The 20,108-nt window shown below is 45.5% G+C and overlaps 1 protein-coding gene across 2 annotated transcripts in view; it reads right to left on the bottom strand.

Moving 5' to 3' along the window:
- Positions 1 to 3,846: 3,846 nt before the first annotated feature.
- The window catches only part of ZDHHC12 (zinc finger DHHC-type palmitoyltransferase 12), a 51,479-nt gene continuing 35,217 nt past the window's right edge, over positions 3,847 to 20,108 (bottom strand). For both annotated transcript variants that reach the window (XM_040324728.1, XM_040324729.1), the window contains exons 4-5: positions 15,065 to 15,231; positions 3,847 to 4,658 (exon numbers count right to left, since the gene is read on the bottom strand). In XM_040324728.1, the coding sequence (XP_040180662.1) occupies positions 4,343 to 4,658; positions 15,065 to 15,231 (483 nt within the window). In that variant the 3' untranslated portion in view covers positions 3,847 to 4,342. The remainder of the gene's footprint in view (positions 4,659 to 15,064; positions 15,232 to 20,108) is intronic.

Below are 20,108 nucleotides of genomic sequence, written 5' to 3'. Positions count from 1 at the left end.
CTCCCAACGTTATAAACAAACTTGACCATTTTGCCCATATATCTGGATTAAAAATAAACATGCAAAAATCTATGGGCCAGATTCACAAAGAGATACGACGGTGTATCTACAGATACACCATCGTATCTCTGACTTACACTGGTCCTATCTATGCGCCTGATTCATAGAATCAGATACGCATAGATAGGACTAAGATCTGACAGTGTTACACGGTGTTACACTGTCGGATCTTTTTTTAAATTTAAAAATGGCGCCGGGGGCGTTCCCGCTGATTTACGATAAATAATATGTAAATCAGCGAGATACGCAAATTCACTAACGTACGCGGACCCGACGCAGTCTTCTTACGACGTTTCCGTAGCGGCGTACCCGTCGTATACTTACCCCTTCTTTTATCAGGCGCAGCCAATGTTAAGTATAGCCGGCGTTCCCGCGTCGAATTTGAATTTTTTAACGTCGTTTGCGTAAGTCGTTCTCGAATACGGACGGACGTCGTTTACGTAAGCGTCGAAACCACTGACGTCCTAGCGACGTCAGTGGGAGCAATGCACGCCGGGAAATTTCGCGGACGGCGCCTGCGCAATTAAATCGGCGCGGGAACGCGCCTGATTTAAATAGTACACTCCCCTAGCCGCAGAATTTGAATTCCGCCAGGGGATTTAGGATCCGCAGTCGCAAGTTTGGAGGTAAGTTGTTTGTGAATTAGCCACTTGCCTCCTAAACTTGCGGGAGCGGATCTTAATTCACATAGATCGAGCGGATCTATAGATCCGCTGCACTACGTGAATCTGGCCCTATAGCTTTAAACGTTTCTTTGCCCCCAGATATACTTCAACAAGCGAAGATATCCCTCCCTTTACATGGTCCGCGACACATCTCTCATATCTAGGTATTGTACTTACCCCTGATCTAAAAGATATTTTCTCCGCCAACTACCCTCCACTGTTACAGAAAATTTCAAATTATTTAAAGCAATGGTCCACTCTCCCCTTATCTTGGTTAGGTAAAATAAATGTTAGAAAAATGACTATATTACCCAAAATGTTATATCTCTTTAGAGTTTTACCCATTCCTATTCCAGCCTACTTCCTCAGAAACCTACAACGAAAAACACAATCATTTATATGGAGCACTTTAAAATCTCAAATCTCTCCACACACCCTATACCTCCCTAAACTTAAAGGAGGTTTAGGTTTCCCAAACTTTGCCAATTATTTTCATGCTGCGCAAATAGCAAACATTCCCAAATACCATGTAAGCCATGAAATCCCACTATGGGTAGTAATTGAAACCACTGATAGCGACCCAATCTCTATACCAAATCTCATATGGTCCACCTCCTCTAACCACAAAATAATCGACAATGAGATTACAAAACATACAATCACTATTTGGGAAAGATTTAAAGTGACACAGGGTTTACAATTCCCACATGTACCCCTTGTATATCTTTTAAGAGAAACTCAAAGTTTTACCCAACCCTCACATTTCCTAGAACCTTCACAAGATGGATTTCAGCGGGTCTAACACAATATTGTGACTTTTTAAAACCTGCCTCATTTAAAACATTCCCAGAAATACGTGAAAGTCATAAACTTCCGGCATCAGAAATTTTTCACTAGTTACAAATTAAAAATTTCTTTGCACCATATTTACAAGGTATAAATAAATTGAGTGACATGACGCAGTTTGAACGAATATGTAAACGAGTTCCTCATTCAAGAGGACTCATTTCAATACTATATAGCCAACTAAGTACTAAGCTTGCCGCAAAATTACCTTCATATGCTGAAAAATGGATGAACGACCTTGGTTTCAATATAGATATATCTACCTGGAATAAAGTATGGTCAAATACTAAAACGTCCTCCCAAAATATACTTGCTATGGAAACAAATTATAAAGTTCTCATGTACTGGTATTTGGTTCCTGTTAGAATAGCATAATTTGCTCCCCATTATTCCCCGCTTTGTTTTTGCGGCTGTGGTGATCCAGGAACACATTTACATATTTTCTGGGAGTGCCCTGTTACAAAATGTTACTGGAAAGAAATATTGCTCATGATTTCAGCAGTTTTCAAGAAATCCATTACTCCTGATCCGACTAACGCACTCCTAAATTTAAAACCGGATTGTATTTCCTATGCTCAATTTAAACTGTTCCTACAAATCACCACAGCCGCAAAGCAAACCATCTCCAAAGCTTGGAAAACAGCTATGCTTCTAGATTCTAAAACCAGAAATAGAGTACACCAAGCCATGCTCCACTCAAAATCAGAAGCCATAACCAATGATTCCATAGACATATATGAAACAATATGGAACCCATGGGCGACCTATACTATCTCATCAAACCCAGATGATTCTCTATTGAGACCTTGGTAAGATATTGTAAGCCAGTAACATTTTGGATACAGTCTATCTATATTATTACTATCTCTATTATGTAACAATCCCGGAGCCTTTCCTCTATCCTGTACTCCCTTTCCTATCCTATTGTTTTCATCACTTTCCACTTTTTATACTCCACATTCTGTCCTTTTTCTTTCTTTTTATCTCTCACTTCTTCAAATATATAGCTCAAGCTATCTCATTATATAAAATGGTAAATGTGAATATGTAAATACGATATCTAATTTTGCTCCTATTGTTTTAATATTTAACATGAATAAGATCCTTCTCCCCCCTATTTCGGCCAGGTTTTGAACCGATTCATTGCTAAAATTCCAATTGCTCCATAGCTATAGTTCATATCATAATTATATCCGGTTCCATTTATATCACAATATTCTATAATATTTGAGTTCAAATGCAATAGACTAACATGATTGGTTTGACTATAACCTGCTTTAATGATCCCTTTAATATTCCTCATAGGATCTACAAATATTTATTGGATTTTTCTATGTTTCAAATACTCTTATTACATGATACCATTTTTATTTTTCTGTAATCTTTTATTGTCAATTGTATCTACTGTTTTCTCTTTACTTCAAACCCAATAAACTAATTTGACAAAAAAAAAAAAATGACAACGCAGCAGTGCTGGATTAGGGCTGGAGGTAGGAGAGCAATGTAGTTCAATTTTAGGGTGAACCTCTGCTTTAACTGTTACAAGGAGAACATTTTTACAATAAACTTGTACTTTAGTAGCACATAACGACCCTTTTTTGCAGTTTACTACCACTTTAATTATAGAAAAAAAAAACACACAGCACAAATTTCTATTAAATCTGCAAATGCTTTATAAAACTAGAACTCTTTGATTTCATTTTAATTATAAATGAGACATAAATATGGCAAATATATACGATACACATTCTGATTTACGGATCACGATTAATGTACAAAACTTGTTTGTGTTCAAAAATAACTTAAAGTGTAACTATAAAAGGAGGGTTATAAACCCCCATCAGTTTTTTATTATTTTGTCATCTGTATCCCACTGGGGAGATTTCCTGTCCCCTAGCCGAAGCGTCACCGGAACTAGTGTCTCCCTTGGAATATTTTTTCTCTTAGGCCCCTTTCACACTGGGGCGTTTTTTCGAGTGAAGCCTCATCTGCAACCCCAATGTGCTGGTAAAGCATCCGCTAATACCCTAACGTTTTAGGGTGTTTTTTTAAAAAGCCCATAGTTTGTAGACTCTATAACGTCGTTCCCACCCACAAACCAATCACTATACACTTATTGGGATTTTTTTTTTTTTTAACCAAAAACATGGCCTAAATTTATGAAGAAAGTTTTTTTTTGTTTTTGCACAATTGTCTGGCATTTTTGTTTATAGTGCAAAGAAAATATAAAATTCAGTGGTGATCAAATACCACCAGAAGAAAGCTCTATGTGTGGGGAAACAATGACATAAATGTTATTTGTGTACAGTGTTGCATGACCATGCAAATTGTCATTTCAGTAACTCAGTGCTGTATAGCAAAAAATGGCCTGGAGATGAAGGGGGGTAAAATTTTCCAGAGGTCAAGTTTTGATAATAAAAGCTGATATGCACAGCTGCACCAGATTCCCTGTGCACCCGCTTTAGTTAATCTCCCTCAATAACATTTGTCTTCCGCATAGTCCCTGGAACTTCCGATCCAACTCCAGGGCAAGCTGTTGTCCGTTTATCCAATGATTTGTAATCCCAGCTGACAGACGTAAGTGGCCAATGTATTCTCCAGAATGTGTATTATTCTGAAGATAAAAGTGAAGACTTCAGTGCTGCTGACATTCTCTGTAAACTAAAATGCAGTAACAATTGTTCTGCAAAATAATACAGATATGAGGTCCGATCCTTTTACTCGTTTGGCAAACAGTAGTCCAGGTTTTGTCCAGAGTCACGAGGGGGGTTTCATACTGAGTTGTAAGCATTCCTCAAATATACCCACTCCCAGGTCACAGGACCGTGGGTGCAAAAGAAGTTCCACAAATTCCGCACTGTTCCCCTGTCAAAGGGGTTGGAGTCAAAGTCGCACTGCTTGAGGTAGGAAATGCGATAATAAGACATGAATTCCCAGGTGGTGTAATTGCAGGAGATTAGGTAGAGCTGGCATACAATCAGCAGGCACACCACTACTGTGACAATACTGATCAGGATGAAAGCCAGGAGCAAGAAGAGATTCACACGCAGCCATTCACTCCAAGTGGCTTCAGAGTAGAAACCCGACCTGTACCAGGAAAATCACATCGTTAAAACAAAACGCTCAAGGAGAAATTGCTTATACTCAGGGTCTAATTTAACAGCATTTTGCCACTTTTTCATGTAAAAGCAATCTTACTCACAACACCCCCCCCCCCCCCCCCCCAAAACCATAGCTTAGTGCAATGAGCCGTTGTCAGGATAGGTGTACCATGTGGCACAGGGGTGAGGAATTGCCATAAGGATAGGTGTACCACAGGGGGTGAAGAACTGCAGTCAGGATAGGTGTACCCAGTGCTGTGTCTTGGCCCAGGCTGGCACTTTGGGGGGGGGGGGGGCCTCGTAAAAGACCCCTGACCCATTTTCCTGAGTCCAGCTTGCTGTAGCGCAGCACTTGTAAATATTATGGGTGTGCTTGGTCGGGTCCCCCAAAAGCAGCTGGTGACTGGCCAGACTGGCTGCACATAATTTGACTGGCAGAGCCTAATGCTCCACATGGCTTTCCTACACTCTATCTTCTAGCTGGCCTGGGGTGGGGTCTGTCTGTGACAATAGGAGAGAAAGGATAGCAGGTAAAATTGATTGTTACAATTATTATTTGTAATGTGCGTGTGCCAAGCAGCCAATCACATTTAAAGGGCTTAGTATGGAAACAAAATATACAGATCATGATATTGCAATAAAGTGATCAGTGCTGCAAACTCCTTAAGCCGTTCACATTCAGTGAAAGTACAAGTACTGCAAACTTTGCAATACATGAGCATTCACTGAATGTGTACGGTTTAATGAGTTTGCATTGATTTCAGCATGTGCCAAGTGCTCCATGCATGCTTAAATCAATCTAAACTCATTAACAAGGCGTTCCGCCCACCACGTGTACCACAGGGGTGAGGAGCACCATAGGGGTGAGAGCAGTGTTAATTTAGTCAACTAAATGAATACTATTTTAGATGACTAAAACTAAAACAATTGAGATGACTAAAACTAAAATAGCATTTTAGTCAAAAGACCGAGACTAAAACTAAATTGAAATTTGACTTCAAAATTAACATGGTCTGTAGTGCATGTTCATACCTCAATACCATAAAATATAACATATTAGATTTTTCACTCCGACTAAAATGGACTGGAGAATTAGTCGACTAAATAGGACTAAAACAATTGCAGAAGACTAAAGTGGGGACTAAAACTAAAATGCCATTTTAGTCCTAAGACTAAAACTAAATCGAAATTTGCTCCCAAAATTAACATTAATGAGGATGGTGTTCATCATAGGCAGTTCATCCGTTTGGCACCCCCACTCTACTCGTGATCTGGATTTTTGTACTCACCGTAAAATCCATTTCTCTGATCTAGGATTTTTGTACTCACCGTAAAATCCATTTCTCTGATTTCATGGACAGACACAGCAGCATTGACCTTAGGGTTATGTACCTTTTATCTAGGAGAGACTAGGCAGAAAAAAACAGCACTTTTAGTGTTAAAAACACTTTTCAGTACAGCATCTCCCATGGGGGCGTGTCCCCCGGGTACATCCCACTCTCTGGAAGCATCCAGCCTCAGTTCGTAGACAAGCAGTACAAACAAAGGAGGGGTGGGTGCTCTGTCCGTCCATGAATTCTGAGAAATGGATTTTACGGTGAGTACAAAAATCCTATTTTCTCTTTCGTTCATGGACGGACACAGCAGCATTGACCTTAGGGACGTTCCCAAGCAGTGTCAAAAATTTCGAGGGGTGGGAAAAAACACAGCAAACCAGGTTTCACCCCAAACAAACCAGAGTTCCTCAACGGAGGAACTTCAACCTTAAACTGCCGCCTGTAAAACCTTGCGGCTAAAGGAGGCATCCGAAGATGCACTCACATCCACCTTAGAAAATTTGGAGGTGTGGATTAACGACCAGGTCGCCGCCTTACAAATCTGTAAGACAGCCGCTTGATGACGGAAAGCCCAAGAGGCACCAATCGCCCTGGTCGAATGCGCCGTGACCTGAAAGGGAGGCGCCCGCCCCTTTAGGGCATAGGACTGGAGCACGACTTGTCTGATCCACCTAGAAATGGTGGCCGACGAGACCGCCAGACCTTTTTTAGGACCAGTCACCAACACGAACAGTGAGTCCGACCTCCGAAACGGAGCCGTAGCAGACAAGTACACCCGTAGGGCTCGAACCAAGTCCAAGGAATGTAAAGTGGTCTCCTTTGAGTTTTTTCGGCTGAGGGCATAAGGTTGGAAGAATAATGTCCTCATTAATGTGATAGGCCGAAACAACCTTTGGAAGGAATGATGGCTGAGGTCGCAGCACCACCTTATCCTTATGGATAACTAAGTAGGGAGTAGCAAGACAAGGCCGCCAGTTCAGATACTCGTCTGACCGAAGTAATTGCCACCAGAAAAACTACCTTCTGAGACAGAGTCAACAAGGGGATCTTCCGAATGTCCTCAAACAGAGCTTCTTGAAGCGCAGAAAGCACTAAATTCAAGTCCCATGGAGGTAGCGGAGGACGCACAGGAGGGGCCACATGCCGGACCCCCTGCACAAACGTACGCACCAGGGAGTGCGACACCAAGGGTCGCTGAAAGTAGACAGCTAGAGCTGAGATCTGACTCTTCACCGTACTCAAGGCTAGAGCCTGATCCACTCCACGCTGTAAAAACAGCAAAATTCGGGACACCACGTATGTACGAGGGTGCCACTTCATCTCTTCACACATAGAGATGTAGGCCCTTCATGTATGATGGTAAATCTTTTGTGAAGTGGACTTCCGTGCCTGTAGCATGGTAGAAATCACCGGGCCCGACAGGCCTCGGTCCTTCAACACCTGGCTCTCAACAACCACGCTGTCAAAGCCAGCGACTATAAAGCAGGGTGAAAGATAGGACCTTGTGACAGCAGGTCTTCTCTCAGGGGTAGACGCCAAGGGACGTCTGCCACCAACCGCACCAGGTCCGTGTACCAGGGACGGCGCGGCCAATCCGGGGCGATCAGGATTGTTGGTATCCCTTCGGCTTCCACCCTGCGTAGCAGGCGAAGAAGAACCTGCAGGGGAGGGAAGGCGTATATTAGGCGGTAGTGACCCCAAGGCGCTACCAGCGCATCTGACGCGTCCGCCCACGGGTCCCTCGATCTGGTCACAAATCGTGACACCTTCTGATTGAGACGGGACGCTAGAAGATCCACGTCTGGAGTGCCCCATTTCTGGCACAGAGTCTGGAACACCTCCGGGTGATGTGACCATTCTCCTTGGTCCAGCTTTTGGCAACTTAGATAATCGGCTTGCCAATTCAGCACCCCCGGAATGTACACCGCCAACAGAGATGGAACGTAGCTTTCGGCCCACCGGAGGATGTGCGCGACTTCCGTCGCCTCGCTTCGTGTGCCCCCCCGATGATTGACGTATGCCACGGCCGTGGCATTGTCGGACTGGATTCTGACCGGTCTGCTTGTAGGCCCAGAGACCACTTGGAGAGACACAACTTGATCGCTCGCAGCTCCAGTACATTGATCGGAAGACGGGACTCCTCCTGAGTCCAATGCCCCTGGGCTGACTGGACACCCCAGACACCCCCCCAGCCGGAGAGGCTGGCATCTGTTGTGATCACTGTCCAGTGACACGGCAGAAACGACTTTCCGTCCCTGAGTACCGGAGATGTCAGCCACCACACTAGGGAGGACTTGGTCAGTCGACTCACCCGAATCTGGTAATCCAGAGACGAAGGAAGCTTGTTCCATCGTGACAGAATCTCCCTCTGTAACACTCAAGTGTGTAATTGGGCAGACGGGACTGCCTCGAAAGAGGCCACCATCAGACCCAGTACTCTCATGCAAAAGCGAAGCGACACCCATTTCTGGGTCACCAACCGCTGCACCGCAGAGTCTGTCGCTTCTCTGCTGGGAGGAAAACTTTTGCCTCCGAAGAATCCAGGACCAACCCCAGATACTCCAGCCGCTGAGACGGTACTAGTACTGACTTCTGTATATTCAGTAGCCAACCGAATTCCCAGAGGGTCTGACAGGTGATAGACACGTCCTCTTCTAACTCTGAGCTTGAGGAAGCTCTCAGAAGATCGTCCAGGTATCCCACGATAGCGATCCTGCTCTGCCGCAGCAGGGCCAGAATCGGGGCGAGCACCTTGGTAAAGACCCAAGGTGCCGAGGCCAGGCCGAACGGGAGGGCCACAAATTGAAAGTGGTCCTCTCCGATCGCAAAACGCAGAAATCTCTGGTGTTTTGCACATATGGGGACATGCAGGTACGCGTCCTTGATGTCCAAGGACGCTAGGAAATCCCCCTGATGGAGCACTGCTATTATTGAGCGTATCGACTCCATCCTGAACTTTTGTACTTTGACAAAGCAATTGAGGGCCTTGAGGTCCAGGACTGGACGGACCCCGTCCTTCTTGGGGATTACAAACAGATTGGAGTAAAACCCCTGAAAGCGTTCCTGTGAGGGAACCGGCACAATCACTCCTCTGACCAGAAGATCCTGGACAGCCCCTGACAGATCCTTTAGGCGACCCGGAGGAAGCCGGAGGTTGGAGGGAAAAAATCTGTTTGGCGGACAAGAGAGAAATTCTATCTTGTACCCTGAGGAAACTACTTTGCAAACCCAACGGTCGGAAAGAAGAGACCTCCACCGAGTCGCGAATTTGCGAAGCCGGCCCCTCACCTGCGTTGTGGGCGAAGGCAAACCTTCAGGCGGAGGCAGGTTTGTCCGCAGGCTTGTTGGGCTTGCGGTACCAAGTGCGCTTTTGTCCTTCAGTGGACGTCTTAGCACCCTGAAAACGTTTTCCTGTCGCACTTGGCGAACGAAAAGACCGCTTGGGGGTAGTAAATGAGGGCCCTTGCCTACGGCGAGGCTCCCTTCCCAGACTGCGGGAGCAGAGTGCTCTTACGCCTGTGTCATCCTTTATGATGTCATCCAGGGAAGCCCCAAAAAGCCATTCACCCTTAAAGGGTAAGTTCACCAGGGACTTCTTAGAGGACTGGTCCGCAGACCAACACTTCAGCCACACAATGTGGCGTAGTACCACCCCGGAGGCCCTGGAAAGCACGGGAAGCGTATCCAGGGCTGACTCACAGACAAATTTTAGACCTTGGACCAACTGGTCGGCCAGGTCAACGCAGGTCTCAGAAGCATTCTGCGCTTCCAGCTCCTGCACCAGGGACTTAGCCCGTTCAGTAAGAGTCTGTGACACCAGAGCCCCGGCCAAAACCGGTCTCACTGCCGACCCCACCACTGTGAATAACGAGCGGGCCTCAGCCTCACCTCTCCTGTCTGCGGGGTCCTTAAAGGCGGGAGCCCTTTCCACAGGCAATGTGGTAGCTTTGTTCAGCCTGGACACAGGGGGTCCACTGACGGAGGAGATACCCTTTTGGGGAGGATTTCCAAAAAGCAGAAGCAGTACCTGATTCTGCGTCAGTGACATCCCCAGAAGCAGGCTCAGGGAGGGGGCGCTTTTTACCGCCCTTCTGGCCACTAGCCGCTTCCATCCTGGCAACAAATGCCTCCAGGACTGCCGTCACAGCATCCAGCGAGGCCACAGGAGCAGGGGCACTAAGGGTTAAGTCTGTCATGAGTGGGGAAGAAGCCTCACATGAGGGCCCTGGTGGTTCAGACTCCATGCTGTCCACCACAAAAAAAAATGCCACCTTAGCAGCAGACCCAAAAACAGGACCCACCGGTCACCCTCCTGGCTGAAAACGAGAGCAGGGACCCCCGGGGACTCACCACCCAGGACAGGCTGTACCACTGAGCAGAGCTGAGAAAAGTGCTGTCTGTGCTGTGTCGTTTCCCTCAGAGAGAAGCCACGGTGTGCACGCCGTTATTTCAGGCACTAGAGGCCAAAGAATTTCTTAAATGGCCACCGACATGCACAAAACAGCATGCAGGCTACAGTAAAATGGCCGCCGAATACATAGAACCGCGGCTCTGGCAAAATGGCGGCCGTACACGTGCAGATACACAGTAAAACACACAGCCCAACACAGACAGCACCTCAGTAAAAAAATAGCAGCCCAGTACAGTAAACACATAGTACCCCTCAGAAGAACAACCCCCCCCCCGGCAGTCGCAGAGCCCCCCCCAGGTGGACCCCCACCTCACAGCCGCCACCCAGAAACGGGGAAGGAGGGAGAGGAAAGCAGGGCGGACCCTCAGTTGACCTCCCCAGGAATGCACCAGCCGAAATCACCCCGCCGAAGCAAGGGGACACTACTTACCCGTCCTGCGACCACCGGCTGGAGGCATTCTAGACAGAACCAACGTCCGCATGCGGCATGGCTGTCGGCCCGGCACACTGTGACACAGCCATAGAGACCGGTCATATGTGCGCCCTGGAACATGTAGTTCACCGGCCGCCCCTGGAGCAACGGGGCATGTCGTGGACGGCCTAGTAAAAGACCGGCACACGCTCGATGGCCGAACATGGGACGACTACAAGGATTCAAAATCCAGCCTGTCACCCAGTCGGCAGTTGATAGAGATCCCAGGATCCAAAAAGCAGGAACAAAAAATAAATCAAGGCGAGAAAAAAAATCGCAAAAAAACTCCAAAGCACATGGACTCCAGAAAAGGCCAAGCTCTCCTGACGCTAGGCAGATGAAAGCTGAGGCTGGATGCTTCCAGAGAGTGGGATGTACCCGGGGGACACGCCCCCATGGGAGGTGTTGTACTGAAAAGTGTTTTTAACACTAAAAGTGCTGTTTTTTTCTGCCTAGTCTCTCCTAGAGAAAAGGTACATAACCCTAAGGTCAATGCTGCTGTGTCCGTCCATGAACGAAAGAGAAATATTTTCCTCTTAAAGTCTGACAGTAGCTGATAAAGTAAAAAGTAATGTTTTGCATTATAACTAGTTTGATACCTGTTAAAATCGAGCCGTTTTATTCACCTCCGTCACTCCTGAATCATTATTCTCACTAACTTCCTGGTTTGCGGTGCGCATTCATTCTTGCTACATCACGGCCTAATGGGAACTACAGTTCCCATTAGGCTTAGCCTCCATGCCTGTGAGGGATAAGAGAGCATCTTTACACAGGGCTGTAGTCATAGGGAGGGGGTGAGCACATTCTGCTTTCCACCATGCAAAACGGCGAAGATGCTGGTGGAAAGCAAGAAGAGGAGAGACAGGAAATGGCATTTTCAAACCTGGATTACTGTATTTTGGAGGTCAAAAGGAAAAACGAGGTAAGTGATATTTAAATGCTCTAGCTAACAGCAATCAATTGATCTAATAAAAAACGAACCTTTAGTGTTCCTTTAAGAGTAGCAACCCTTCCGCTGCATACAGACCTTTCAGTGTTGTCACTCTATTAACAGAAGTTTCTGGGGTCAATCTTTGCATATATTTTTTTACTAACAGTCTGGAAGCATTTAAAGTAGAACACATGCCAAAACACTGATCTACAGAGGAAACTTTAAATCTCTTTAGATAGGGGACTTAAAATTTAAACGAAGACCTGTTACATCACCCCCTCATCTTTATGTAAGTGGAACTTTACCTAGAACAACTTATAATTAATAAATTAAATAATGTTTTTTGGCAAGAAATATACATTCCACATTAAAGTGGATGTAAACCCACTGTCATCATTTTTAAAGAATTGCCACATTTCAAATATATAAGGCTTTACATGCTTCCTGCAGTTGTCCGTATATTTTTATTGTCACCCCCTCACTTGCTAGGAGCCTCCGCAATATTCCCGAATCTGTGGGCGTTTTAGTTCTCGGTGGGCGGAGACGTGACGTCAGACGACTGCTCTGCCCACCACTACACTGCCCTGGCCAGCCAGCATTGCGAGGACGAGCCTCACGCCTGGTGACACTGCCGTGCATGTGCAGGAGTGACAGAGCGCATTCTGTGAAGAAGCAGAACGTGCTCGCGGCCCCGTCACTTCTGCACACATGAGAATGTCCAGTGACAGTCGGGGGATGATCGGTGCGACGGGACAGCTGTGAATACCGCGATCCCCCTTGCATGGTTTTCATCAGCCGCTTCTTCTCTCCCTCCCGCGGCTTTCACCTGAAAAGCTAGGTATGGGGGATCGGTGTTCACAGCTGTCCCTGCTGCACCGATCATCCCCGACTGTCCTCCATGTCTGCCTCCTCCAGCGGCCCCCTTCTTCTCTGGCCCCCTCCTCATCCGCTCGCTGTGTCTTTCCCCTCCACCCCCTCAGCCACCAGCTTCCCTCTCCTCTCCCGCAGGCTGGGGGGGGGTTGGGAAATCTGTCACGATGGAGAGCGGAGAAACGGGCCAATTACCGATCACTGCCCCACCGACCACTGCCCCCGACCAACTCAGCCGTCAGCTTCCCTCTCCTCTCCCACAGGCAGTGATTTTAATAATGCTTAAAGTGAAACAATAAAAATGAAATATTCCTTTAAATATCATGCCTGGTTGGTGTCTATAGTATGCCTGTAAAGTGGCGCAATTTTCCTGTTTTTAGAACAGTCCCGGAGCAAAATTACATATCTAAAAAGGTAAAAAAAGTCATTTAAAACTGATCGCGGCTCGAATGAATTGTCGGGTCTCGGCAATATAGATAACATGAAAAAAAACGGCATACCCCAAACCAAAATTTAAAAAAAAGAAATGGCGTAGGAGTCCCCCCAAGAATCCATACCAGACCCTTATCCGAGCATGCAACCTGGCAGGGCGCAGAAAAAGAGGCGGGCACAAGAGAGCACCCCCCTCTTGAACCGTACCAGGCCCACATGCCCTCAACATGGGGTCTGACCCCAAAGCACCTCATCCCCACAACTCTTGCTCGATGGTTGTGGGAGTCTGTGGGCGGGGGGCTTATCGGAATCTGAAAGCCCCCTTTAACAAGGGGACCCCCAGATCCGAACCCCCCTAAGTGAATTGGTAACGGGTACATTGTACCCCTAACATTTTACCAAAAAAAGTGTAAAAAAAAGACGAGACAGCTTGGGACAAGTCCTTTATTAAAAAATGTCCATTGATGTAAATCCACGTCGCCAGAAAAAAAAAGCAATAGTTCCACCTCCATGGGAGACTCCTGCCGAGTGACACTTCTTCCACCAGTGACAGCTGTTATATAGCGGAGGACGGGGCTGCCCAGGAACGTAAACGTATGACCCTGACCCCACGGGGAAACCCCTGTGGCATCAGAGGGGGGCGGGGTCACCCGTTTAAGTCACCGGGTGGGCCCTGCCCTCAGCTATATAACAGCTGTCAGAAGCATCACTTGGCGAGAGTCTCCCATGGAGGCGGAAGCTGTTGTGGCTTTTTTTATTTGTATTTTCGGTACGTCTGGCGGCGTGGATTTACATCACTGGAAAATATTTTTTTTTTAATAAAGGACTTGTCCCAAGCTGTCTGTTGCCTTTTTTTACAATTTTTGTGTGAAATGGTAGGGGTACGATGTACCCATTACCAATTCACATAGGGGGGGCGGGATCTGGGGGTCCCCTTGTTAAAGGGGGCTTCCAGATTCCAATAAGCCCCCCACCCGCAGACCCCCACAACCACCGGGCAAGGGTTGTGGGGATGAGGTCAGTCCCCAAAGCACCCTCCCCATGTTGAGGGCATGTGGCCTGGTACGGTTCTGGAGGAGGGGGGCACACTCTTGTCCCCCTCCCCTCTTTTCCTGTGGCCTGCCAGGTTGCGTCCTCAGATAAGGGTCTGGTATGGATTTTTGGGGGACCCCTATGCCATGTTTTTTTTTATTTGTCGCAGGGCTCCCCTTAATATTCATACCAGACCTGAAGGGCCTGGTATGGAATTTGGGGGGACCCCCCCCCCGCAATTATTTTTTACATTTTTGATTCGGGGTTCCTCTTAATATTTATAACAGACCCAAAGGGCCTGTTTTTTTTCAATGAGTTTTATGTATATTGCAGAGACCCGACAATTCATTACAGCCGATCAGTTTTAAATTACTTTTTTCCTTTAGAAATGTAATTTTGCTGAGGGACTGTTCTAACCACAGGAAAAATGTGCCACTTTATAGGCATACTATAGACACCACCCTAGGCACGATATTTAAAGAAATATTTCATTTTTATTGTTTCACTTTAAGCATCATTAAAATCACTGCTCAATGCTTGAAAAAGGAGTGCGCCTGGTAACTCAGAGCGCATGCTCCAAAAACGTTGTCGCTTTTACTACTGCCCATGACTTCATCGCGCCCGACGCTGCGCTCCAAGCCTCGCTCTCAGCATCCTGACCATCTGGATTTCCTGTTAGACGAGAGGACGAAGATAGACAGTGACAGGAGAACCATCACAGCCTGTACCTATTGCGGATTGATGCCACACTATGGGCCAGTTATAGGACTTGTGCCGGATACACAGTAATTAGATGTAAGTGGATACATGTGTCTGTTGTAAATTAAAGATTACACTGTTTATAATCTGGAGGCGCCTTCTCTCTCGTATCTACTAGTAGAAGTCTGGAACAGAAATATCTACTTACCAAGCTAAGTGGAAGGCCCATAGAAGAACAACAAGCTGGACAACCAGATATAACATAAAGACTCGATGGTTCTTCTCTCCAACGCAGTTCTCAATCCAGGGACAATGATGATCATACCTTCTCACACAGCGATTACATGATTTACAATGTCTGGCCCTCATTGGCCTCTGTAAAAGAACAGATTAAAGTGTTTTAGTTTTTTTTCCCCTTTCCATTTCATTCAGAAGTACATAGCCCTACCACAAAGCACAGCCAGCCATGTGCCCTGAATTTTCTCTACTGTGATAACCCCACAGCTTGATCACCTTACTGGAATGTGAAGAAGCAGCAACATACTAGTGAGGTAGTCTTTGTTCTTGTACTTTCAGAAAGATTGTTACCAGCACATGTGAATGCACGACACCTATTGGCCTCAGAAACTGCAGCCTGGTAAAAATGTCCTGCCCTAGGCAAACCAGACACAAAAATTCAGAGACTGTTGGGTCATTCCACAGCTTACAGGGGAAGATGGAAACTGCGATAACAAAATTGAAAAAATAAATAAAGTAACAGCTGCTAGCAAAAAAAGGAAATATATCCAATCCTTCAAAGCAATAAACATAAAATATGCAGCGCTGTAATGATTAATAAACGTGAGTTACATAAAAATAAGAGTCCTGTGTTAAAAAAAAAAAGTCCAATGTTCCCACTCAGTAAGTGCAAAAGAATGTGTCTGACCACCATATAGACTGAAGGCTTACCAGAAATTGTTATCTACACAATTAAGTGCAGCAAAGGCACTTTGATGATGCCACTCTATGATGAATCCTCTCCTTTGATCCTTATTTTTGGAACTCCAGATAGGCCAGAAAAAGGAAAAAAAACTAATATAGTGTAATATTGTTACCTCTCTGATAAATTACACCCAAGTGAGTAAAGCTCCATACTTAAAATATAAGTGCAACTACCGATCACCAGCCTCCACCAGCTTTCTCACCAATGCAGTGCGCACTCACCAAACATAAGATCATAAGAAGCATCAAAAGGTGAAAATAGGATTTTTACGTCATACTTGCCTGTAAAATCCTTTTCTTTGAGTACATCATGAGACACAGAGTCAAGCTAATATTCATTACCTGCTGGGTTATACTTCATCATCAGGTGAACTGGTAGACCAAAAGTCTTTAGACAGGAAGTGATCACTCCTCCCATATGGGAAGCACATCAGTTTTGTAGCAAGCACTAAATCCCCAAAAAAGAGGGGAGGGATCTCTGCGTTGCATGATGTACTAGAGGAGGAGGACAAGCTCTGGATTATCCAATGTGCTCATCTCCTCAGGCATGCTTAAGCCTAAACTGGTGGTTACAGGATCAGAACCTGCAAAAGAGGAAAATCCTTTCTCCTGGTAACTTGGAGAGCCCTGACTACAGATGCCAGTCTCTCAGGCTGGAGAGCGACCCTTGGGCTCTTAGCTCAAGGGAAAGGGTCAAGGACAGAATGATCCTGTTCATCAACGTCATGGAATTACGGGAAGTACGTCTGGCCCTTCTAACTACTTAGAGTCTGGAGACTCTAAGTAGTTGGAACTACAAACTTGGCCGTTAGGACCAGACAGTCCTTGATTGAAGACCCTGGATGGATGGTATTTTGGATGGATGGAACGCAGGGCCAGATTAAAAACATCATGGGCCTGGTGCTGAGGATTTTGGTGGGGCCTTTTAGGCTGCATTCACACCTCCGCGACAAGTAACGCCGCGTACGCGGCCTATTTTGCCGCGAATAGTGTAACTTTTTTTTTACAAATCCTTCCTATTGCTTTGTATGGCCGAATGCCAATGCCGCCTGGAAAAAAGGGTCCGGGACTTTTTTTCATGCCGCAGGTGTACGGCGTCTATGAGATGTGAACCATCTCATAGACAGCAATGGGAATTCTCCCCTCCAGCGGCACGAGCGGCCGGCGTCGGGCGTTTTGTCGCGGAGGTGTGAATGGGGTGTAATAAATAATAAATAAATGCGTGGGAATGACATGAACGCAGCCCAGCCAAGGCAAGTGACCAAAGGCACAGAACCCAGAAGGAAGACCGGGTGAAGATAGAAGTGTCCAGGCCCCGCCTGATTCATCACAGCGCTGGAGGGCTCATTCTGAAAATTGAAGTGTACACTAATGTGCTAATATGCTGTGCATACTTGTACGTTGTGGCATAACCTACCCCAGGGCCTCTAAAAAGTAGTAATGTCAGGAAAGTTTACTACCGCTTTATTATCACAGGATCCCAGGAGCCTCTCATGGGGCCCCCTACTGACCCGGTGGACGGTGGCCCTTGGGCAGTGCCTAAGTGCACAGTTGCCAACATTTAAAAAATATTTTCAGGGACACTTTTTTATATAAGTGCTATATTTAGAATAGCTAAGATCCCCGATGTTCCTCTATACATCATAGTAGTAATCACAAAATTAAATGAGTACTAATAATGGGGCAGAACAAATATGAGAACTGAGATTTCCTTTAGTTGAACTATCAAAAGTGTGTCCATTCTAGAGCTGGTAACATTGAGGATATTCAGTATAATTTTAAAGAACTGTTTTTGTGGGTAAGCGACATAGGGGAGGAGTATGGACGGTATATAAGTGGGAAGTATGTGCAGGTGAGGGAGAGGAATGTGGAGGGTCTAACAGTGGGCACTATGTACAGGAGAGGAGTACAAAGGGTACGGAAAAAAGCACTATGTACAGGAGAGGAGTGTGAAGGGTATGACAATGGGCAGTATGTACAGGAAGAGTGAGGGGGTATGACAGAGGGTAGTACGTACCAGAGAGAAGTGTGGAGGGTATGATGGGGCAGTATGTACAGGAGAGGAGTGTGGAGGGTATGACAGTGGGCAGTATGTACAGGAGAGGAATGTAGACAGTATGATAGTGGGCTCTATGTATAGGAGAGGAGTGTGGAGGGTATGACAGTGAACACTATGTATAGGAGAGGAGTGTGGAGGGTATGACAGTGGGCACTATGTATAGGAGAGGAGTGTGGAGGGTATGACAGTGGGCGGTATGTACAGGAGAGGAGTGTATGACAGTGGGCACTATGTATAGGAGAGGAGTGTGGAGGGTATGACAGTGGGCACTATGTACAGGAGAGGAGTGTGGAGGGTATGACAGTGGGCGGTATGTACAGGAGAGGAGTGTGGAGGGTATGACAGTGGGCACTATGTATAGGAGAGGAGTGTGGAGGGTATGACAGTGGGCACTATGTACAGGAGAGAAGTGTATGACAGCAGGCACTATGTACAGGAGAGGAGTGTGGAGGGTATGACAGTGGGCACTATGTATAGGAGAGGAGTGTGGAGGGTATGACAGTGGGTACTATGTATAGGAGAGAAGTGTGGAGAGTATGACAGTGGGCACTATGTACAGGAGAGGAGTGTGGAGAGTATGACAGTGAGCACTATGTACAGGAGTGGAAGGATATTTAGGGACTGAGTAGTGGTTAAGCGGGTCATACATGGATTGAAATTACGCCAATTATGCAGAGACCAGCCATAGTCAGTCTATGTATGGGCTAGCTGGTTTTACACAAGTCAATCTATTAATCAACTTGAGTACAACCAGCCTTTTTTTTCTTAAAACAATCAGTGCTGCCAGGTAAAGTTAGCAACACTGATCATTGTACGCACTGGCAGAACACAATAACACTGCAGGAGTGATTCCCCCATCCACAGGTCAGCAGGTGAGAGGGTATGTGGGGACAGGCTGGGGAGAGATACTAGTCAGTGGCTGGGTAGTGACTGGTAGTATCAGAGCCAGATACACACAGGTTACATACGCCACGATCGTTAGAGCGAGAACAATAATTCTAGTACTAGACCTCCTCTGTAACTCTAAACATGTAACCTAAAAAAATGTAAAGCATCGCTTAGGATACCAAAAAAAATTGTGCTAACTTAACTAACTAACTGTTTTTTTAATGAATGAAACATTTTTTTCCAAAAAAACATGTTTGAAAAATTGCTGCGCAAATACCGTGCTAGAGCTGCACAATTAATCGTTAAAAAAATTGTGATCTCGATTCAACCCCCCTGACGATCTTCAATGCAGAGTTTGCTGATTCTTTCATATAACAAGTGGAGAGACTTTCAGCTGTCAAAAGAAATTATCTGGGCAGTCTGCCAAGTTTTTAACAGGAAACATTGTAACTGACACTTCCTTCTTAGATCAAAGGGATACACTTCTGTGTGTAAAGAACAAATCTGGGCAGTCTGCGAAGTTTGTAAACAAAATGAAACATTGTAACTAACTAACATTGTAACTAAATTTAACCACATTTCTTAAGTTAGAAAGCAATATTATTTGCTAGAAAATTACTTGGAACTGCCAAACATTATATATATTTTAGCAGAGACTCTAGGGAATACAATGGCTATTGCTGCAATATTTTATGTCACACTGCATTTTCCCACTTCAATGAATAATAAAAACCATTAAAACAAAATAGTGAAGTTAGCCCATTTTTTGGTTTTAATGTGAAAGATGATGTTACGCCGCAACAATCGTGAGAGAATCGTGATCTATCTTCTAAGCAAAAAAATTGCAATTCTCATTTTAGCCAGAATCGTGCAGCTCTGTACCCTGCAACATAAAAAGTGCAAAGACCACCATAGAGTAATTTTCTAGCAAAAAAACAAATGATGATTTTTACATGTAGGAGAGAAGTGTCAGAATTGGCCTGGGTGGCAAGGGGTTAATTACCATGAGTAATATACAAATAATTATGATAAGCACTGTGATCCTATCAGTCTGCTGCAGTGTGTCAGCTTGTATTTATATTGGCCGCTCTGAATGTAGCTTCTGACAGGCTGTGCAAGCAGGCCCGTATCTCCGGAACCATAAATGATAGCCGTCCCATATTTTAACCAGTTGTGGGGTAGCTCTTCCCATGCCTACCCCCAAATGTGGGGTTTCTGTGACCTCTGGTCATCGAGCTACAACCCCCCAAATTCGATCTTAGAAAAAAAAATTCTTAAAAAAAAAAAAAAAAAATTTTTTTTTTTTTTTTTTTAGGAAAATGGG

Source organism: Rana temporaria, chromosome 9 (genome assembly GCF_905171775.1).
Source record: "Rana temporaria chromosome 9, aRanTem1.1, whole genome shotgun sequence".
Taxonomy (NCBI): domain Eukaryota; kingdom Metazoa; phylum Chordata; class Amphibia; order Anura; family Ranidae; genus Rana; species Rana temporaria.
This window is presented reverse-complemented; position numbering and strand designations above follow the sequence as displayed.